Source organism: Corythoichthys intestinalis, chromosome 14 (genome assembly GCF_030265065.1).
Source record: "Corythoichthys intestinalis isolate RoL2023-P3 chromosome 14, ASM3026506v1, whole genome shotgun sequence".
Classification (NCBI taxonomy): domain Eukaryota; kingdom Metazoa; phylum Chordata; class Actinopteri; order Syngnathiformes; family Syngnathidae; genus Corythoichthys; species Corythoichthys intestinalis.
Window position 1 is genome coordinate 31,894,366 of NC_080408.1, and position 23,098 is coordinate 31,917,463.

Below are 23,098 nucleotides of genomic sequence, written 5' to 3' on the forward strand. Positions count from 1 at the left end.
AGTTTTGGAGTTTTTGAGCTTGTTAAACTTCGCTTTATAGTTCACTCAATTTTATTGCTTGTTTTTTCCATTCTGCAGTTTCAAATAAAACTGAGCAGTTAATTAATTTTCTGGTTCATTCTTTGAATATTGACTCAAATTTCTGTGTATATGTATGTGTGTGGATACATACGGTGTATATTATCATATAGACATACGTACATTTTTGCATCGGGAGAAAATACATTTACTCTTTACTTGTAAATTTTAAAGCAGGTACTTTTGTACCTTTACGTTAGTATTTTTTTTTCTTATATACATGTACTTTTACTTATGCATTTTTTTGCACCTGTATCTGTACACACACACACACACACACAAAAGGAAAAAAAAAAAAAAGGGTTCTTCATCCACCACTGTAAAGCACCATATCAGTATTCGTTCGTTTTTCAAATAAGACACTACTTTTGAGTTTCATGATCATATGGGACAGCGTGTCCCTTGAAAGCTCAATAGAGGACGCCTACTATTGTTTCTGAATACGGGACAATTCCAATTTTCAAGAGACAGTTGGCAACCCTGGCTGCATGCTTTCAGAAATTGTGTGTCAAATTGTGAACGTAATTTTTGTTGTTGTTCACCCAGGCTTAATATATATTTATGTATTTTAATGTTGCATCTGCCATTGGTTTATGCAGTTACTTACAGTATGTTGCATGATTAGTTCTGTATTGTTCTATAATTGCTACAAAGCCGTGGTATTTTTAAGATCCAACAGTAAATTTCAGGAGAACATGACAATATAAAGTCTTCAAAAAGTTCTGTATGGCAAAAAAACATAAATACTTGGAAATATGTTGAAAAAATATCGTAACATGAGTCTACTACGTTTGAACTACATTTCCCAGAATGCCATTAGACATTAGCTGTGTGACGTCAGAGCTCAGTCGCTCTTAAAATTGCTGTTGGGAATCTTTCACGCTAAACTGAGTCCGATTTATACAGAAAATGGCTTGTCCTGTGCATGAATCAGGTAGGACGTCTTACACAATTCAATGTCTATCAGTTAAGGCCTCTGTCCGCGTTTGCGCCATTTCATACAAGCAAGCATTTCAAGTGGCGGCGGTCCTCATGACGCAATTCAAGTTACTCTCACCCACTTGAGTGATTCGGTAGCAAATTATAAACGTATTCGGGTTCGTCTTTCAGGACGAAATTTGTTTTTTAGACATTAAAATTGGCACCAATGTAGCCGTCACCTCTTCTTTGAGGTCAGTTGCTCAGTGTAACCTGCCTGTCACATGACTTCTTCTTTTCTCCGAAGCAGTAGTCACACGACTTGGCGGCGTCACCTGCTGGAGAACAGGAACATTGCATTCGTTTGCTTTAGCGTTCGTCTTATTCGTATTCATAAATTGAGAAATTTTGTTGATTAAAAATAGAATACTGCACCTATATCTTAAATGTTTAAATGTTTTATGTCTTTGTATTCTATTTTTTACTTATTGTATTTGTCTTATTACCTGACATTATGTGCGCCAACTTATTTAATAAAAGAGGAATAAGGAAAATTTAATAACATCTACATGTAATAATTCATTCCCATTGTCTAACCTGTTGTGAAATGTTTGCTGCATTGATTTTAAACTAGTGCAGATGAACCCCATCATTGCACCCCTTGAGTGGCTTCTGGGTACCTGGCGGTCAGAAGAACCCGGGAATGGCTGCTTTCCCACCATCCAACCTTTCCGCTACTCTGAGACACTTCAGTTCAGTCACGTCGGGCAGCCTGTCGTCAACTTCTCGTCCGTTTTCCCACTCTTACAGATTTAGGAAGGAGAATGGCCCGCCAGTGACCCTGTTCTTCTGTTTGGTCGTTTCTAGGTTCAACGCCTTCCACTTGGACTCCAAAAAGCCTCTGCACAGAGAGTGCGGTTTCATGCGAATGCAGCCGGGGACCAACAAAGTGGCTTTTATTTCGGCCCAGAATACAGGTGTGCCACTTTATTTTGTTTGACAATCAACTTCAACTGAGATTGGCAACAATTTTGTCTGCGATCCGGGGAAGGTCTGGTGGAGATCGAAGAGGGTGAGCTCAGTGGCCAGCAGCTTAACCTGCGTAGTCACACCATCGCCAGAATCTCCTTTGCTAAGGAGCCTCACGTTAAGGAGGTGCTGCACCTGTGCATTTTCATCATTTGTGGTGTTGACACAGCCAACAGAATCGAGATTTTTTTTTTTTTCCCCTTGTAGATTTCACGAACGTTTCAGCTCCATACAGACGGGAGACTGGAGCAGAGGGTTTCCATGGCAACAGACAGCCAGCCGCTCACAGAGCACTTGCGCATAGTTTACGTCCGGTCATCTTGAAGTTAAAAAGGTCAAGATTCACCCAGAAACCTGTTAGTGGTTTATTTTTAGCCCACATGGTTTGTTACATCATAATTGAAGCAATATCTCATCATTTGGGGTCTATAGAGGTTTTTTGTGGCAGTACACAACTTCAGTTGCACTATTGAATGTACAGTCTTTTGCGTATGAATACTACTTCATTTACTCTTTTGCTTGATGTTACTTTTCCACAAAAAGTTTCTCAGTTTTTGTCAGAACAATATGAGATAAACTGCTGATTAGAAGAGAACAGAAAGATCCAAGAAAAAAAAAAAAAGAAAAAAACGTTCGTTGGTCTTCTTCTTCCATTCCGTGCATTTATCGTCACAGAATGCAATATATTGTGTCTTCACAGATCACTCCAGGATTTTAAGTTGCCCAAACAGTAATTTGTACATATGCTCTCAAGATTTTGAGAAACTTGATAAAACAGTCACATTTTCTTTTGATCATTTACATTTTTTCCTCTTGACAATGTATTTGCAAGATTTTGTCCTTTATTGCAGAAGAAAATGCATTCTCACACAAATATTAACATTTCGAAAGAGCAAAAAACCCACGAAGCATGTCACGCAATCACTCTAAAGTGATTCTTTTGCACCTGGTTTTCCTTTATACTGCAATGGCTTTAATCGTTCCAAAAATAAAATCATAAATAATCTATGTACACATTAAAAAATAAAGAAAAACACAGTGAAAATGTTAATGTGTAAAGTCCTCTTTGGCCCTGAATTTGCAACATGACACAAAAAGCTTACATTTGACGGAAGCAGGGAGGCTTCATTTTGCAGTTCTCTCTTCCTGGGGGGGGGGGGGGGGGGGGGGGGGGGGGGGGATTCAACTGCACCACGCGACAAAACGCGCTCATTCCGTTACATTGAGACAAGACTCTGGATGGAGCCCGGTCCCGTGTGACAGAAGACGCTGAGCAAACATTTGTCGATGGCCGCCCAGTTGCAGTCCGTTCTCAGGCCAGTGAGCCAGAGCAATGAGTGGGGCCCTATGGCGGTCTGTTGGGCCACTCACCCTTCCTTCATGATGTACACGTACATAGATATGAGGAAGTAGCGCAGGGAATCCAGGGCAGAAGACAGCCAGGAGTGTTCAGGGCAGATCTCTCTCTTCACTACACAATTGGTCAGTTCCACCTGCGGGATGAGGACCGCAGAGAACTTGAGTAAAACTAATCTTTTCTAAAAATTAAAAACTTATTGCCAGCCATTATGGTGAACTGCCAGTTTAATAAAAAAAAGAAGTGTGCCCTTACCCATCCTCCGCGCCTCTTGAGCCACTGGACGAGGGAGTTGCGCACAAACTGCCCCAGACTGTCCACAATAACATTAACAGTGGCGGCGTGTCCTTGCCTAACACAGTCGACTGCCAGGGCGCCGGCCACCGCATACATGGATACCACCTTACCCCACGTTATGCCTGTGCACACAAAAAAAAAAAAAAAAAAAAGAACTGAATGGTATCGTCGCAAACAATGGCTTAGCTCCATGATGACAATTTTGTGTTACTTTACCCTATTGTATAACCCCTAGCAAAAAGTATGGAATCAACAGTCTCTGACGAGCACTCACTCAGACATTTTATTATGTAGAACAAACTCAGATAAAAAGCTTGAAAAAACAATGAATTAGTTCAAAAGTGCAACTCTTTAGCATTCAGAAACACTAAAAGAAATGAATAAAACATTTTCGTGGTCAGTAAATGTTACTTTTATAGAGCAAGTGCAGGAAAATATAGAATCACTCCATTCTGAGGAAAAATACATGGAATCATGAGAGAAAGAAATAATCAAAACACATCTCTAGTATTTAGTTGCACCACCTCTGGCTTTAATGACAGCTTGCAGTCTCTGAGGCATAGACTTGATGAGTGACAAACCGTATTCTTCATCAATTCGGAGCCAACTCTCTTTGATTGCAGTTGCCAGATCATTCTTGCAGGTTGGAGCCTTGCTGTGGACCATTTTTTTCTATTTCCACCACAGGTTTTCAATAGGGTTGAGATCTGGGCTATTTGCAGGCCATGACATTGACTGGATGAGTCTTTCTCCAAAGAATGCTGTAACAGTTTTAACTCTGTGGCATGATGTATTGTCATCTTGGAAAATTATTTCATTTTCCCCAAACATATTTTCAATTGAAGGGATAACAGAGCTGTCTAAAATTTCAATATAAACTTGTGCATTTATTGAAGATTTAACCACAGCCATCTCCCCAGTGCCTTTGCCTGACCTGCAGCACGATATTATCAAGGACTGAGAGAATTTTGATGTTTTCTTCAGGCAGTCATCTTTGTAAATCTCACTGGAACAGCACCAAACAAAAGTTCCAGCATCATCACCTTGTCCAATGCAGATTCTTGACTCATCACTGAAAATAACCTTCATCCAGTCATTCACAGCCCATGATTGCCTCTCCTTAGCCCATTGCAGTCTTGTTATTTACTGTTTAAGTGTCAGTAGCCACGTTTACATGCTGACTTTTATTCATACCGATTCAAATCATTCCGAATGGAAATTTCACATCAGCTGTTTACATGTCACTTCATCTATTCCGATCCAGCGTTTACATGTGTTTGCCTTTATTCCGAAAGGACGTTTGACAACTGCCGTCTGACATGCGCAGATTAATCAAAACAAAGTGTCACGTTGCAAAACATGGAGATCGATCGTCAGATCAGCTGCTGTTTTAACTTTTCGAGTGGAAACAAAACTTCAGAATGATACGCCGTTCATTTAAAAAGTTGTGTGGGTGCGCTGTGCGTGTGCTTGGAAGCCATGTTGCAAGTGACGTTACTTACGTCACCAAGTCAGTACGGACCATGTGCAGAAAGAACGCAACCAGACACCATTCCGCTTCCCTGTTTACATGATATAATTTTACTTCTAATCGGTTTGGGAAAAGGAATATTCCACCCCTGTGAATCGGAATGAAATTCCATTTGGTTTGGGCCTGTTCATTCCGAATGAGGTGTTTATATGGAACACATTTGTTCGGTTTGAACAAATATTCCGATTGTAATTGGAATATTTGGCTCCATGTAAACGTGGCAAATGAGGGTTTCATTTTACCTTTCCTGTATGAAAATCCCATTTCCTTTAGGCAATTTTGCACATTTCTGTCAGATACCTTGACTCCAGCTTCCTCCTATTCATTTGTCTTGTTGTACATCTTCTGTTTTCAAGACATATGGCCATTAGTTGTTTGTCATGACGTTTGGATGTCTTCCTCAGTCTACCAGTATGCTTAACTTAAACAACCTTGCCATGCTGTTTGTACTTGGTCCAGCTGACTGTGAACAGCCCACATTTTTGGCAACCATATGTGTAGCGTTACCTTCTTCAAGAAGTTTGATAATCTTCTCCTTGGTCTCAAGAGACATCTCTCTTGTTGGAGCCATGATTCTTGTGAATCCACTTGGTCCAGCAGCCCTCTATGGTATGATAACTACACTGATTTTAACTGCTGACTAATGAGCAGATCTAATCTGAGGTAGGGGCCCAATTAAGGAAAGGAAATTGACAGTGTGTGTCTGTATTTTCTACTCAAAATGGAGTGATTTCATATTTTTTCATCAGAATTGAGTTATTCTATATTTCCCTGCACCTGCTCTATAACATTTACTGACAACCACAATGTTTTTATCCATTTCTTTTAGTTTTTCTGAATGCCAAGGAGTTGCACTTTTGAACTAATTATTTTTTTCAAGCTTTTTATCAAAGTTTGTTCTTCATGATAAAATGTCCGAGTGCTCGTCCGAGACTGGTGATTCCATACTTTTTTCTTAGGGGTTGTATTGTATTATTTTAGCTATGTTGATGCAAATGTAAGGATACTTTCAAAAAGCACGGGACTTTCAACTTTACCTCCTCAGACTATGCTCATAAGACAAAACAACTGTATCCATTGAAACACTTTAAACAGTGGGGCTCTGAAATCAGACGAAGTTACTCTGTGACCAGGACTTTAGCTCCAATCAACTTTGTGCTGCTTTGACTTACTAGTAGGCATGTGCCGGTGTGAGATTCTGACGGTATGATGACCTTAAGCCAAAATTTCACAGTATTGCAATTACAGCTCTAAATGTGTTACTTTGAGAAATCTGGTTTAAAACAAATATTTTTTTCTATTGAGCGGGAGCCACGGCCACAGCTCAAAATTATTACCACCAGAACAAAAATAATTGAATTATTTTCCATAAAAACCACGTGTGTATGACTCTTATCATGTTTACATTATACACTGTCTTTATCAACACAGTTTCCAGAGGAAAAAAAAAACATGTTTTACCACCGCTAGACACACTAAACATGCTGGAGTTAACTCTCGTAGCTGGTGGGAAACGTTCAAGACTGTGTTTACTAACCTTTAATTTTGTATAAGTGCGAAATCAAATTGGAGGCATTGCCTCCTCGGCAGCCACCCTCTGCAAACATGTTTTACATATTGTTTGGCCCTCCTCTAGTCCGCTGCCCTCTAACTTTTCAGTAACCTTACCGAAGTATTCCCATACTGGCAATTTATTCCCATACCGGAGATTTAGTTTTCTTCGATGGGGGAAAAAGTTGAGTTTCACTTCCTCCCGCCATCGTGTAGCACAGCTGACACACTGACACTGAGCAACACCCAGTGTGGGAGGGTTGAGCCTTGCAGCTTAAGTGAGGGATTTCTCCCTGCATTTTTGCGACACAAAAAATAGCTAATACCTTAGGGACAGTATGACGTAAAATTTTTCCGGTTTTGACCGTACGTTTTCATACCACGGTATATTTTGAAACCGGTAATTGGCACATGTCTACTTACAAGTTGAATTCCATCTGACAAGTTTGTGGCCCAAAACACTTACCGTATTTTTCGGACTATGAGTCGCAGTTTTTTTTTTTTTTTTTTCCTCTCCATAGTTTGGCAGAGGGTGCATCTTATTCTCTGGAGCGACTTATGTGTGATTATTTACGGTCGGGTCGCGACGACTTCTCTCTCGCCAACTTTTTTAAAATAAATATATATTCATATATTTATGCTAAAACGATGTATGGATGTTAAATAAAATATATAAATTGGATAAAACCGAGAATTCGTTACAAAAGACAGGCTTTAATGTGTTATTATGCATATATGCACCTCATCGTCACAAACGTGATCACACAAAATGCAACCACGCATCGCATCCTCGCATTTCCTCCTTCTCACAAATAAAACATAAAATTTTAGGGTTTTTTTCGGGCTCATGCCTACAAATAAAACATTAAATTTCGGGGGTTTTCGGGCTCAGGCAAGCAAATCAAGTTAATTGATCAGGCTCGGGCAGCGTCGGGCTTTAATAACCGCGGGCTGGTCGGGTAGGGCTGGATTTTTTAAGGCCCGGTCTAACTTCTAGCGTCATGTAATGTCAGCATACCGTACACCTATTCAGCCTGTTGTTCTCGATTGTATTTTAAATTGCCTTTCAAGATGACATGTCTGTTCTTGGTGCTGGATTCTATCAAATAAATTTCCCCCCAAAAATGCGACTTATACTCCAGTGCGACTTGTGTATGCTTTTTTTCCTTTTCATTGCGCATTTTTTGGGCTGGTGCGACTTAAGTGCGACGTATAGTCCGAAAAATACGGTACATCTCAAATAGAATTGTTTCATTAAGGGAAGACTAACAGTTAATGCTTTGAGATATGGTTTTAATGTGCTCTGTTGTTATGCTCATAGTTCAGAACACTATCTTAAATCATCTTTCCCAACTGCATCACACTTTTACCAGTGGCATCTTGAGATACAATTACTTTTTGCATCACGCTCAAAACAATTTAATCTCAAATCATCCATGACACAATTATAAGACAGAAGTGCTTTGATGCTCCTGCACTATGATCAAAGCACAAAACGCTCCCATCTCAAAATATCATTGCCTCGTGAATTATAAATTACAGCCAGTGGCTGTTCTAGGATCTTTCTGAGTTCTAGGATTTTTCTGAAACGGGGGCCAAGAAGAGGCCACATGTAACCCTCAGGGGCCAAGTGTCCCTGCTATCTTTGTTCAGTGTTTTTGTCACTACGGCAATATTCAAATTATCGTGCATGTGGCTGTAAAAACATCTTTGCCTGACACTGTCAAGCAGACATGAAGCGTGTAACAATTTGTATTTAATCATAATGTTTGCAAGTAAGGATACAATACATGGAACAATAATTTTAATCACTTTTTTGAAAATCCATTTTAAACACAAAAAGCAGCATTCATATTTAACATACTCTAGGATAGGCCTGAGCGATATTGGAAAAAAAACTATCATTGTGATTTTTCGGAGGTTTCATGCCCGTCTCTCACATCAGAAAAGAAGGATTCACTGATAGCCATGCTTCGTGCTAAAATGGGAACAGGAGCACTTCAGGCACTATTCAAATTGGAGGTGGGGCCAGTGCCCCCGTGGCCCCACCCCTTAAACCGCCACTGATTTCAGCCTAACCTTAAACTCAGAGTTAAATTTGATCTAAGACCATGTTCATCGACTATCCAAGCTCCCTTTTGTAAAATCGGGGGGGGGGGGGGGGGGGGGGGTGTCACATATTTTACTTCATAAAAACCTATCAAACATAGAAGAATTGCTGCGTCTTAGTTGTCCCTGTCATCTGCAACTTGGCCACTGGAGGGCGGAGGAATACAGTACAGTCAAGTGGAAACAATTGAACAAGAGTTTTACAATTAATGTAAATCCCTCAGTAAACTGCAATAATGTCATTTACTCTAAAATGCTTTAGTAAGCTTTACATATTTATAATTTTAAAGATTTTGTTAATCAAGTATTCAAAGGCTAATGGGTCAAACCCAAAGCATGCCTTTCTTGTTGAATCAAACACTGGCCCACATTGGACTTTGGTTCTTGCAATAATACAGAATGATGTGTCAACACATTGATAAGAGTTTGTTAGCCACCAGAGTCGAGTGTACAACTATAATGACATTAACCTCCTTCTGGGTGTGCTTGCATCATCATCCTTCTCATCTCCTGATGCTGACCCACAACGTCTATCTATAAACGCCACGAGGTCGAGGCGAGCTTAAACCAGATAAGTGTCCGCTCAAAGTGTCAGAGCTCAGAGAAACCGTTCGAGAATACAGAAGAAGATCGGCAGGGATAAAGCGAGTCAGGAAAGGAGAAAAGAGGAGATAGTCGCCACGAGGGGCCAGCGCAGGAAACCGCATGCCCGTCACATTAGGGAGAAGACTGCCATATTTGCTGCTTTATGTTTGGCTGTATCAACATGCATTTGCTCAGGTTGTGTTCATATATATTGTGTCATAATCAAGTCAGAGTATTATCAGTGAATGATCATATTTCAGTGCTGTGATGGCAACAAATGTCCAGTCTTTTTGAACTGAGAGGGCTGGCAGTGACGATTCATACAGCGAATGAGTCAAAAATACTTAAAGTAAAACTTAAAGGAATGAAAATAGTTTGTAACAAATTGAGGACTAAAGGCATCTCCAACTCCAAATGACCTGACCCGTAAAGTGTACTGTATGTCATAATAGTTCCAGCAGCTTATGCATTTGCAGTCAGTGAAACTAATGCATGAACTTTGGTGAACACTCCTATCCTCTATCTAGCTTCAACTCGTGATGACCGAGACCAAATGTTACAAAAGGCAACCTAGAGCAAATCAAGCGCACAAAGTTTTTTTTTCTTTATGCTATTTATAAGCACATCTCAAAGTCTCCTTAAAGGTCAGCGGGTTTGTCAGAGGAATCCCACGCGGTTTCCTGAAACACGTTCGTTCACCAGCGTCCCAAAAAAGGCAAAAGCAGCGCAGATATTCTGGAACTTTCCAGGCAAACGAACGCCAAGATCAACACACGGCGGGAGAAAATACTTTCACTTGATGTGATCACTCAGAACAACAAAACAGAAGGTTGCTATGTACATGTACATGATAGGATAGTCCTCTTGAAATAATAAAGATTGGGGGGGGGGGGGGGGGGGTCAAATATTCATTCTCAAGATGTCTTTTAAAACTAAAAATGTTTTAATCTCAAGTATACTTCATTTTTCAGACAGAAAACTACTTATTTCTCTGGATATTTTAATCTACCGGTAACCTTATTTTGAATACAGAAATTTTCCTAAGAAAAAATAGGCCAAAACTCTTGAAAATTATTCTCAGTGTTAATACTCTTCATAATATTGAAATATACTACATTTATATAAAGAGGCAAGTTACTTCTTGGAAAATTATGGCTTTATTTTAGAAATACTAAAATTTACAAAACATAACATGCATGTATTTATTAAAACCTTTTTTGGGGAGGGTGGAACTGAACTTGTAATACGACTTTTATGAAAAGGATTTGTAAATCATTGGATTCAGTTTCACAAAAGGTCCCAATTTAATTGGATGTGTATGTGTTCCAGGATGCAAATGTTCAAAATGAATTTAAAAAATCCCCCTGAATTAGCACAGGTGACCTAGACTAGTACTAAAATGGGTGTGGCCTTTTCAAATGCATTTTTGAGGTCGATGCAAGAAGACGTTCTCCAAGAAAGACATGGGTTGGGCTCAACACGTTGGGGCAAGGCAAGGCATTTTTTTTTTTTTTTAAAGGCTCAAACACATGTTGATATTTCATTCATTTTCTTTCAGATTTAAGTCATGAATTCCGGACAGTAAAATTAATGTAGGTTTACAAAAAATAATAATAATAAATCCTCAAAAGTTGTTTAAGGATTACTATCCATAGACTTCATAATAATATTCTAAAGTCTATGTACTACCAAAACCTGAAAAAGTTGTACCTTTTCAAGATTAAAGTTGTAATGTTAGAGAACATTTCTTTAGGTGCAAAATCATTTAAAATATTTTAGACATAAAAGTATGACATTAATCTCAGATAAAAATAATGAAATTTCCTGTAAAGCTATTTTCATTATTTGTATCCAAATACTTGAAAAATGTTTGAATATATGTAAGTGCTGAAAACATGTGAAAAGTCTAACAAAAATTTAGTACTGAATTGCTGCGTTATAGCAATAAAACTTTTCATCTGCCCAGCCGGAAGGATTTTTTTGGGATGGGCCTAAACAGAGTATCTACTAACGTCAGTAAATACTGCCCCTCAACTGAAATATAATAACGATTAAGGGCTGTCAGTTACTACGCGACACAATTGCAACTTCCTCCTTCAAAAATACAGGTTTCCATCACCATAGAAATACTTATTGTATCCTAACTCTGGTGTTAATGTGTTTGTTATTTGGGCTTTGGGTAATAACGCACGCCAAAACAGCCAGCCGACCGCAACTCTACACAGCTGGGAAGCCTAATAGACAAGCATTGCAAAGAGCAGCAGTACCCACCACAAGCTGTGTAACAGTTAGCTACAATTTGGCCAATGGTTCGCTGTATTTAAATAGAGGCAGCTTCTTCCTGTCTGTGTTTTATTACAAGCTACATTTACCAACCACAATTAGCAAGAAAACAATGTCCATTACCTAGTTGTTAGAGGTTGTAGCAAGGCGTGCATATATTGTGGTCGAAATAAGTTGTTCTTTTGGAATACACGCTTGCTAAGGCCGGCTAGCATGGATGTGGGAACAAGGCATTCCGAAAATTGGGCCAAGAGAGATGCTTCTGACAGGGCACGTGCTAGCAAACCGCTGTTGGCAAAGAGCTAGGAGCGAGGCGTGCTGAAAATGTGGCCGCGCTTTAGTTGACAGTGTAGATGAGTTGTGTAGACAGAAAAATCAAGCTAGACCAAGTAGCATCCATTTTCAAGGTCATAGAGCAGGGGCTCCCAAACTATTCCACATCAGGCCGCTGTGGGTGCTGGATTTCTTTCCAACAAAACAGGACGGCAAATGTGTACCAATCTGGTGTTTTACAAGTGTAATCAGTTGATTGTAGTCAGATGCTGCTTGTTTTAGCGGAAACCTCGTTGGTTAAACAGTATGTGCTTGATCGGTAGGAACAAAAACCAGGACCCACAGGAGTCCTTGAGGACCGGTTTGGGAACCACTGTCATAGAGGTACAGTGCTGTGGTAAAACTCCAAAACCTTCATTTTTTTTTAGCCATTCAGATGAAGACTTGGTAGTGTGTTTAGCAAAGCAGCCCCAATCCATCAAGCTACTGATGTCTTACTTCACTTTTGGCATAATGTTCTTTTTATCAAATAAGGTGCCATTTTCAGCCAGATGTAATGGGCTGCACACCTTCCAAAAAGTTCATTTTTTGACTCGTCAGTGTGCAGAACGTTTTGGGAAAACGTGAGGCGAGCCTTTATGTTATTTTTTTACAGCAGTGGTTCTGCCCGCAAACCCTGCCATGTATGCCATGCCATTTTTGGCATGTGTCTTTCTGATGGTAGACTCATGAACACCGACCCTCACTGAGCCCAGATACAGTGGTATGCAAAAGTTTAGGTGCCCCAGATAATATTTAAGATTTTCCTTTGTAAATCACCGTTTTAAACAATCAAACAAACAAAAACAAAAAAAAAAACTAATAAATACATCAGATAGCAGAAGTACACAGTAATATTTGAGAAATGAAGTTTATTGGATAAATAAAGTGTGTAATTATTTAAACAAAAATAGTCTGGTGCCTAAATGTAGGTACCACTATAGAAAAACATGACCAATATTCAATAGAGCCTTCTTTTTCTGAAATAATAGCTTCAGAACGCTTCCTATAGCTTCCAATGAGGGTCTGGATTCGGGCTGAAGTTATTTTTGACCGTTTTTTTTACAAAACATCTGCAGCTCAGTCAGGTTTGATGGCTGTCGAGTATGGACAGCCCGCTTCAAAGCAGACCACAGATTTCCAATAAAATTCAAGTCTCGGCACTGAGATGGCCATTCTATAACGTTGCACTTATTCCTTTGCATGAATGCCTCAGTAGATTTGGAGCAGTGTTTAGGGTCATTGTGTTGTTGAAATATCCAGCCCCTGGGCAATTTACACTTTGTCACAGACTCTGGAACATTGTCTGCTGTTTGATTGCCGGTGCCTGCACTGGACACACAGCCCTATAATATAATGGAACCACCACCAAATTTTACTGTGGGTAGAAAGTGTTTGTCTTGGAATGCTGTGTTCTTCATATGCCACGCATACCGCCCCTTGTTATGCCCAAATAACTATTTTTGTTTCATCAGTCCACAGACCTTTTTTCCAAAATTAGGCTGGTTTATTTAACTGTGCTTTGGCATACCTCAACTTCCTCAAGCGACCGTTTGTGGCATGTGGGCAGAAAAGACTTCTTCCACATTAATCTCCAATACAACATCTATTTGTGCAAACAACACTGAATAGTGACTCATCCATAGTGACACCATCTGCAGGTAGGTCTTTGGAGCTGGTCTGTGGGTTCAATTTGACATTCCTCACCATCGTTCGCCTCTGCTTGCCACTCTGTACCTCAAATTGAATTGTGCCTGTGGTCTTCCATTTCCTTACTATGTTCCTAACAGTGGAAACTGACAGCTGAAATTTCTGGGAAAGCTTTTTGTATCCTTCCCTTAAAATATAACGTTGAATAATCTTTTCTTTCAGATCATTTAACAGTTATTTTTTGGCTCCCATGTTTCCACTGTTTAGAGATGATGCAAAGAGGAGAACACTTTACAATTTGCCATTTTAAATACCCTTTCTCATGACTGGCTTGACCTGTCTTTGTAGATCAACGTCAGTCAGCTTATTAGACAAATTTTGAGTTTCAAAAATTAGTACTAAAGATCTTTCTAATCAATAAAAACACAATGGTGCCCAAATTCATTCACTGGCCTATTTTTGTTTAAATAATTATCACACACTTTCCGTTTATCCCATAAACACCTATTTCTCTTCTAAAATATTACGGTGTTCATCTGATCAATTATATATTCAACTTAATTTTTTTGTTCCAAACAATCAATGATTTACAAAGGAAAATCGGGAAATCCTATCAAAGGAAATCAGGGGCACCCAAACTTACTGTATGTTTGTATCCCTTCCCCCTTGGTAAATAAAATTATCATTTAGAAACTGCATTTCACAATTCCTTGGGTTGTCTATGTGTGATTTTAAAATTTGATTAACTGAAACCTTTGTGAGAGAGAAATATGCAAAAAATACAGAAATCAAGAAGGGAGCAAATACTTTTTCACAGCAATGTAGTTGATTGACAGTTGGCAATAATGTGATAAAAAATGTTTTTCTACTATTTGTTTGTGGCGTTGTATACCTGTGGAGAAGATCTCTGTGGCCACGCCAATGAAGGCGTCTGAAACCATGGTCTCCATGGCCACGGATATGTTCAGCTGGCGGGCCACATTCGTGTACAAGCTGGGAAGGATGCGTTCCAGCTCGTCACCTTGGAGATGTGCAAAAACAAAAACAAACAACAAAAAACATCAGCCAGCTGCAAGCAAATGGCTCCCGTATACTGTACATAAATTGAACCTAGAATCACAAAAAAAATACAAAATACGCATTTTGGGGAGTACATTCAGGGTTTTATGGTAATAACATGGTGCCACTACAACAACAAAAATCGCATTTAAAAAAGTCATGTACAGTATTTGGGGAAAAAAAAAGTCAAATGTTGACTCAATGTTTAAAACCAATATTACAAAAAGCAAAGCTATATAATTTTATCAATACAGTAATAGGTGTGAAGTTGTATATATCATATGAAATAAATATCGCCATTAAAGTCAGCATTACAACAACAACAAAATCGGATTTTTCAATTTTATTATCATTACCACCTTACAAATGTTTAGAGACCCCCCCCCCCAATTTTGGGGGGGAAAAAAAGGAAAAAAACTAACACTGGGAGAAAGAAAAAAAAAAGTGACATTTTCTCTACAATTTTTAATACTGAAAATATTTACAATTTTTTTTAGGAATAACTTATGAGGTTCAAGGTTTCCTTTTTTTTTTTTTTACGTAAGTAATTATTTTTTGGGGGGTTGAAGTCATTCGGAGAACACTCCTATATTGTATATATATTTATATATACTTTTTTAAGTTACAAATTTAGAGTCTAGAAGAAAATTGGCTTATGATGAAAAACTGCACTTTTTCATATTAAAGTGGCTATATCGCGGGATTTTATATTTATATATATTGTTTAAGCCTTTCTTGCCAAATGTATCACATTTGATACACTTACAATTTCATGATTTTGAGACTAATTCAGAATTTTGAAATATCTTTCCTCAAAAAAAAAAAAAAAAAAAAAAAAAAAAAAAAAAAAAGGATGCAAGTCAACTCACGCATCTTCAGGTTCCATGAGAAGAAGAAAAAAAACAGGATTTAGCAAGGGTTACCGTATATATGTTAGAGCGCTTATTACACGTATTATTATTTTTTTTCTTTATTATTTTTCAAATTTTGTGATTGTCTGACAACTGCTTCATATTGCAGGCATTAAAGGGTTAACCCTTGTTTTCTGTTTGGGGCAAAACTGGCCAGTTTTCAAGTTTGGGTATGCACAAATTAATGGTACTTTTTACATATCCAAATCTGAAAAGGGTCAGTCTTGACCCAAAAACAATACACTGTGCTGCAATGGTGTAGTATTTTCTGGCCAAGTTAAATCACAGATACAATGTAATCCACAAGCGAAAATGTTGGCAGATTACGATCAGGTTAATGGGGAAGTCACAACATCTAGAGAGAAAAAAAATCTTTTAATTTATTGGAGGATGCAAAGTTATTTTAGGCTTTTTTTTAGGTATATTTTGAAGAAAAATGTTTTGTCCCCCCATAGAGAGAGGAAAAGTTGTACTGTTTATCTTTAAGATTAAAGTCATAATATATCCCGGGAAAAAATTCTAAATGAGATCAAATGTAGTATATTGTATTTCCAAGTAGAAACCTATAAACTATGACAATAAAAATTTGTATTTTCAAGGAAACAGTACATTTCCATTGTTCTTTCCGGAGACTCATCAATGTCATTATCTTTCTATTTCAGATAAGCTCCGAAAAGTACCAGACATCAGTTTGACTGGGCATTCTCACCGAGGCAGAGGAGCACAAAGGAGACATCGGCGAGGGCAGCTCTGGCAGGAGTCAGATTGAGTTCGCTTTTGGACCAGGCCAGCCCATTCTGGTTGAGCCTAGACAGTATGAAGTCACGGCAGAGGGCTTTGGCTTGTGCTACCAGCTCCTTGTCACTCAGGGATCTCTCGAAGACGTCCAGAACTTCGGCGGCAAACGCCGATGACTTGCGCAGAACCTCCATGAAGTCCTCAAGGTGTGCTTTCAAATGGGCTGTAAGCAAATGAAAGAGGAGGAAGGAAAAAAATGGACAATGATCACATTGTCGCGTCTGATCACACCAGAGAACTTCCTGTGACGTGACATCACAACTTTTAATTTTAGTGTCAACATATGAGCAGAAAGTTACATAATAAAAGGCTGGAGGCGGCATTATTGTTTGCCAACACGCAACGCATTGCATTATGCAACTCCAGTAAGCAACCACAAGACAGTGTGATACAGCAGCTATTTTTCCAAGCTCAATGTAAAAGAAATACCGTTTATATATATATATATATATATATTTTTTTATTTTTTTATTTTTTTTTTTTAATGCTAATAATATTTTTTAAAAGGTTTTAATTATAAATACTTTCACACAGTACAATAAAACTTCAATCACATTTAATTTTAAAATTTATTTGATAATATACAGTGCAATGGAAAATAATTGAAGAAAAACGTTAAGAAAATGGTCTGGAAAGTTTGAATTAAAAAAGATAAAATTCATGAACACAAAATGCAAATACATTGAAAATTAAAATCATTAGTAGAAATGACAATGAAATGCAGCTAGGAAAATGGTCACCATCAACCCATTTCATAAAATAAAACTAGGGCTGTCAAACGATTAAAATTTTTAATCGAGTTAATTACAGCTTAAAAATTAATTAATCCTAATTAATCGCAATTAAAACCATCTATAAAATATGCCATAATTTTCTGTAAATTATCGTTGGAATGGAAATTTGTAAAATTTTCAATCAAAAAATAAACTAGTAGCTCGCCATTGTTGATGTCAATACACACCATGCTCACTCATGATGTAAAACATAAAATCAGTTGGACCCAAGCGCCACCACAGGGCGCCAAACACCAAGAAACAAGTAACAAGCTGACGTTACACTGTGCTGTCATTTTAATCTGAGCGGGGCATGTGCGTTAATTGCGTCAAATATTTTAACGTGATTACTTTTAAAAAATTAATTACCGCCCGTTAACGCAAAACAACATACTAAAAAAGTATTTGATGGAAATATATATTTTATATTAGAATTTTATCTTAAATGAGTGAAATACATTCATTTGGGGAAAAAAAAAAAACACCTGTAATTAAAAACATGTATGAAAATGAACAAGTTATTTCACAATTCACATTCTTCATTAATCTTCTGTGCCACTTATTCTCACGAGTGTCGCCGGGGTGCTGGAGCCTATCCCAGCTGACTATTACGCAGGGTAATAATAATATTAAATACATTTTAATTCAAGAGCGCTTTTCAAGCCGCACAAAGAAGCTTAATGGAACTATGGAACCTCAAAAGCGTCCAACTTAAATAAATAAAAACAACATTTTGCATCACTTTTAGAGTTACTCAGAGAAGTTGCGAATCTGTGTAATTTAGTAATGAAAGGCCAGTACCTTAGCCTGATCGAGGATTTCAGCAGCAGTGGGTTTTTGTTTAGATGTTCTCTGGAAGTTTACCTAACAGTTAATCGACACTACCAAATGCTAACGCACCTAAGCAGATTCCGCGATCCAGCCAATTAATTAACTCACACTCCCTTATGAAAACATTACGGTTTCAAAACTGCAAAAATTTTCAGTCATACAGTCCCTAAAGTATGAACTATTTCTTATGTCCCAAAAATGCCGGGAGAAATCCCTCGCTTGCAGATGCTAGATTTACCCTTCTCCCACCGGTTGTTGCTCAGTGTCAGTGTTTCAGCTGTGCTACACGATGGTTGGAGGAAGTGAAACTCCTTAACTTTTTCCCCCATCGAAAAAAACGAAATTGCTGGTATGGGAATACTTTGGCTCCAGAAAAGCTAGAGGGCCGCGGTTTAGAGGAGTAAACACTGACATGAACATTTCCCACCAGCTTCAAGAGTTAACTCCAGCGTGTTTACCGTGTCTAGCGGTGGTAAAACATGGGTTTTTTTCCTCTCTGGCAACTGTTTGTGTTGAGAAAGAGTGTGTATAATGTAAACATGATAAGAGTCAAACACATGTGCTTTTTATGGAAAATAATTCAATTATTTTGTTCTGATGGTAGTAATGTTGAGCTGTTTTGCGCACCTGAGGGACTGCATTTACTTTAATTTTATTTGGAAAATTTCATTTATTTTATTATTATTATTTTTTAAATGTATTTTAACTTAACATTATACTAATGTTCCAATTTGCTAATATGTTTTGAAAATTAAAAAGTTTTTTTAACCCAGATACCTCAAAGTAAGACATTTTAGAGATGTAATTGCAATACCATGATATTTTGGCTGAAGATTATCATACCGTCAGAATCTCATACCGGCGCATGCCTCGTGACAAGACAATTCATTGTGCTGAAAACGACATTATGAAATAAAAAGGCCATTGTGGAAAAAGACATTATGTAAAAAAATCACTTTGTGAAAAATGCTTTTTATCTTGTAAACTCTCATTGTGCTGAAAAACTACGTTATGAATTAAAAACGCTATTGTAGAAAAAGGTATTATGAAATTACAAAAAAATACTTTGTGAAAAACTGTGTTCCTGACACGTCCAGCTAGGAGGAGACCTCGGAACAGGCCCAGGACCAGGTGGAGGGATTATATCTCGACACTGGCTTAGGAACGCCTCAGGATCCCTCAGTCTAGCTAGTTAATGAAAGGGAAGTTTGGAGTTCCCTGCTGGAACTGCTACCCCGTGACCCAACATCAGATAAGTGGTTGAAGATGGCTTTTTATCTTGTAAAATCTTTCATAATAATATTACCTTCTTTTACAATTTAAGGGCCATATTACATACGTATTTATTTCAAAATATTCTTTTTAGTTATTTAATTTTGACCCGTTTAAGGTTCCATACGGTAGCCTATACCCTGAATTGGTTGTCAGCTAATCGCAGGCCACAATGAGACAAAACTCGTAATAAATGAAAAATGCAATTAAAAAATAATAAATATAAAGATTATAAAGAAATGATAAATTAAAAAAAAATAGAAATGTAAACAAATGTAATAATATATACAAAAATGTATATAAAAAAATAAATAAATATATCAAAGAAATATAAAACAAAAACCTGCACAAATTACACGGTACAGAAGAACGAATTTAAACGTTAAACGTTAAGCTATTCCTAAATACACACAAAGTATAAATGACTACATGTAATAAAAACATAATTTACCCCAAAGTAATTTTGACACTTAAGCCTTTAGAGGGCATTCAAATAACTTATTGGCTGCCATTGACAGAGCTAGACGTCAAATCCATTTTGACTGGGATGGCTGCCACTGAATGATCGTTGCTCACCCTCCCAGTCAAAAGGGATTGGACGTATCGTGGTATGAAAAAGTATCTGAACCTTTTGGAATTTCTCACATTTCTGCATAAAATCACCATCAAATGTGATCTGATCTTTGTCAAAATCACACCGATGAAAATACAGTGTCTGCTTGAACTAAAACCACCTAATAATTTATAAGTGTTCATATTTTAATGAGGATAACATGCAAACAATGACAGAAGGGGAGAAAATAAATGAACCCTTTGCCTATGGAGACAAACAGCGATTGAAACCAATTTTTACCAAACATTTTAAGTCAGGTGCGTGCCCAATCACTGATGAGTGGCTTAAAGCTGCCCTGCACACACACACCTGTTAAAAATGTCTTGATGAGAAGCATTGTTTGATATGCATCATGGTTCGGTCAAAAGAGCTGTCTGAAGACTTGCGATCAAGGATTTGTATAAAGCTGGGAAAGGATACAAAATCATTTCCAAAAATCTGGATGTTCATCATCTGAGAGTCAGAGAAGTTGTTTACAAATTGAGAGAGTTTGGCACTGTTGCTTGCCCATGGAGTGGCCGTCCACCAAGGATGATGCCAAGAGTTCAGCGCAGAATACTCAGAGAGGTAAAAAAAAAAAAAAAAAAAAGAACCCTAGAGTGTCTGCTAAAGGCTTACAGAAATCACTGGTACAGTCTAATATCTCTGTGCACACACCAACTATATGTAAAACCTATCTATCTATCTTTAAATGATGAAACAGTTTTAAAACTTCCACACGACAAAAGTAGACAGAAGGGAACTAATGCAATAATGGGAGCAATTTTAACAACTTTTAACGGTAAAGGGTAAAGAATTGGGCTGGGACCAATTGTCCCAAAAACCTTTTACACTTCACATAGTGTGACCTAAGTTTTTATTTTTTTTTCTTTTTGTTTTTGTTTTTTAAGGGGAAAAAAAACAAAACAAAACATGAAAATTATCACCAGTTACTTTCCCAAGTAACTAATTACTCTTACATTCAGGTAACTGAGTTACTAACGCAATTACTTTTTGGGAGAAGTAATTTGTATCTATAATTAATTACTTTTTTAAAGTAAGATTAACAACACTGACCAACATCAACACCGTGAAGCATGATGGAGAGGGCATCATTATTTGGGGCTGTTTTGCTATCTCAGGGCCTGGACAACTTGCAATCATTAATGAAAGAATGAATTCAAATGTTTATCTGGATGTTTTGCAGGAAAACCTGATGCTGTCTGTCAGACAGTTTAAGCTAAAAAGAGGATGGATGTGTCAACAAGACAATGATCCAAAACACAGAAGTAAATCCACTTCAGAATGGTTTCAAAAGAACAAAATACATGTTCTGGAGTGGCCAAGTCAAAGTCCAGACTTGAACCCCATTGCGATGCTGTGGCATAACCTTAAGACAGCGATTCATGTCAGACATTCCAGGAACCTGACTGAACTACAGCAGTTTTGTAGAGAAGACTGGGCCAAGATTAGTCCTGATCGATGTGCCAGACTGATCTGCAGCTAGAGGAAGCGTCTGGTTGAAGTTATTGCTGCCAAATGGGGGCCCACAAAATATTAAATGTGACGCTTCACTTACTTATTTTCCCCCTCTCCTGTCAGTGTTTGCATATTATCCTCATTAAAATATGAAAACCTATAAATGATTGGGTGGCTTTAGTTAAAGCAGGCACCGTTTTTTATCTGTGTGATTTTGACAAAGATCAGATCACATGCGATGGTGATTTTATGCAGAAATGTGAGGAATTCCAAAAGGTTCAGATACTTTTTCATACCACTGTATAGCGACATCACTGGCATTTAAACATATGCATTCACAGCAAGTCCTCCCAGTTAAAATTAACTGGAACTCAATGGTAGTCAATAGCAGGCAATGAGGTAAATACTATGAAATTTGGAAATATGTATAGTTTTATAGGGGGTCATAACCAGAGAGTATTTATATACAAATAATAATCAATAATTTAAGAATTTGGTGAGACATTACATTTTGCGTCACGTATTCAACACTTGTATACCAAATGATAATATGTGGCCTACATGACCCAAAATGTACAGTCCATTTATGTGATCGCCAAGCCTTTACGGAGATTAAGTTTTGTTTAATTTTAAATACCAAAAACAATCACTTGCCCTACAAAAAAGGTTTTAAGTCAATTAAAGTCACAACTAGTGTAGGAATACCCAAATAATTCTTACTAAAGTAAATATTAACAATGGAAACGCTTCAATGAAAAGACATATACAGTACATACAGTACATTCCTCCATGTCCACACACGCATCAAACTATAATTCTGATATTGCAGACTAACTAGGAAGTACAAGAAGCTTTTGTTGCCTGTGAGCACAAATGACTTTCCCAACTATTTTACTGATTGATTTTATTTTACCTTGAACTTCATTTTCTCCGCGACAAGACGTCGTCCTTGGGGGGGCACTCGGAGTGGATTTTGGACTTCCAAAGGTAAGAAACCCCCGTCGTCTCGTCACTCACACGAGTCCAGCTCGCTTTCTCCCTCTGCTGCAGTTGAGCTGCTCATTGTAAGTCCATCGCTGGAGCTTCCGCCTCTAAACAACAACACATAAAAGGAGGAGACGCCTCAAGTGGGCAGATTGTCGTCGTCACTGTTTATTACTCACCTGTTGTTCCACCTGGTGGCTGCACTCCAATCACTGACTGAAAACGAGCGGGTGGACCGGTTGGGCGGCCCATCCCACAGCAAATTTAACACTCCCTCCTGCGGCGAATAATCATATTTTCAAGACTAAGCTTTAAATTATATTCATTTTTTGCTGGAATAAAAAATATATATTAAAATTGAGAGAGAAAAAAAACAGCCGGGCTTACCTCCCCACCTGAATCAATGTTTGCTTTATTTTAAATTTCAGGTTTATGTAACTGCTCGCTGCCACCGGATATTCCAAATATGGTGACGACTAATCCTCCTCCGTCAAGCGGCTAAATTTAGCATGACGATGAACCTGTTCGTAAATCGGAGACGTAAACAGAGTTGGCTAATGTTTCAGAAGAGGAGGAATTCATTCAGGGTTTTCCCCAGAAATCTTGCAAAGCCTGGTGGTAGAAAAGCTCTCCGGTGGCCGACCATGGGACATTTGCCAATGCAGTGGAGAGCTCTCCATAAATTGACCTTTATATGGG

General features: G+C 38.0%; 2 protein-coding genes across 4 annotated transcripts; one reads left to right on the forward strand and one right to left on the reverse strand.

The window, feature by feature from the left end:
• Positions 1-874: 874 nt before the first annotated feature.
• Positions 875-3,180, forward strand: thap4 (THAP domain containing 4). 2 transcript variants are annotated; one of them, XM_057858061.1, is made up of 5 exons: positions 875-1,012; positions 1,631-1,784; positions 1,864-1,973; positions 2,048-2,151; positions 2,233-3,180. In XM_057858061.1, the coding sequence occupies exons 1-5, from the start codon at positions 988-990 to the stop codon at positions 2,347-2,349; spliced, it is 510 nt and encodes a 169-aa protein (XP_057714044.1). In that variant the 5' UTR covers positions 875-987; the 3' UTR covers positions 2,350-3,180. The 2 variants fall into 2 exon arrangements, with proteins under 2 accessions (XP_057714044.1, XP_057714045.1); XM_057858062.1 differs by having other exon boundaries at positions 896-1,012; positions 1,636-1,784.
• Positions 3,181-3,194: 14 nt separating this feature from the next.
• Positions 3,195-22,684, reverse strand: bokb (BCL2 family apoptosis regulator BOK b). 2 transcript variants are annotated; one of them, XM_057858060.1, is made up of 6 exons: positions 22,579-22,684; positions 22,329-22,506; positions 16,380-16,631; positions 14,593-14,721; positions 3,638-3,801; positions 3,195-3,518 (listed from the first exon to the last, which is right to left on the reverse strand). In XM_057858060.1, the coding sequence occupies exons 3-6, from the start codon at positions 16,600-16,602 to the stop codon at positions 3,393-3,395; spliced, it is 642 nt and encodes a 213-aa protein (XP_057714043.1). In that variant the 5' UTR covers positions 16,603-16,631; positions 22,329-22,506; positions 22,579-22,684; the 3' UTR covers positions 3,195-3,392. The 2 variants fall into 2 exon arrangements, with proteins under 2 accessions (XP_057714043.1, XP_057714042.1); XM_057858059.1 differs by lacking the exon at positions 22,579-22,684 and having other exon boundaries at positions 22,329-22,539.
• Between the last annotated feature and the right edge of the window lie 414 nt (positions 22,685-23,098).

Bases quoted from the DNA above. Each gene is read 5' to 3' on its own strand.
- thap4 (XM_057858061.1), top strand. From the start codon at position 988: ATGGCTTGTCCTGTGCATGAATCAG. The intron at 1,785-1,863 runs GTCCGTTTTCCC...GGTCGTTTCTAG, and splicing joins CAGCCTGTCGTCAACTTCTC to GTTCAACGCCTTCCACTTGG. The intron at 2,152-2,232 runs GTGCTGCACCTG...TTCCCCTTGTAG, and splicing joins AGGAGCCTCACGTTAAGGAG to ATTTCACGAACGTTTCAGCT.
- bokb (XM_057858060.1), bottom strand. From the start codon at position 16,602: ATGGAGGTTCTGCGCAAGTCATCGGCGTTTGCCGCCGAAGTTCTGGAC. The intron at 3,802-14,592 runs GTATACAACGCC...TTGTGTGCACAG, and splicing joins CACAGAGATCTTCTCCACAG to GCATAACGTGGGGTAAGGTG. The intron at 3,519-3,637 runs GTAAGGGCACAC...CTCATCCCGCAG, and splicing joins TCAAGAGGCGCGGAGGATGG to GTGGAACTGACCAATTGTGT.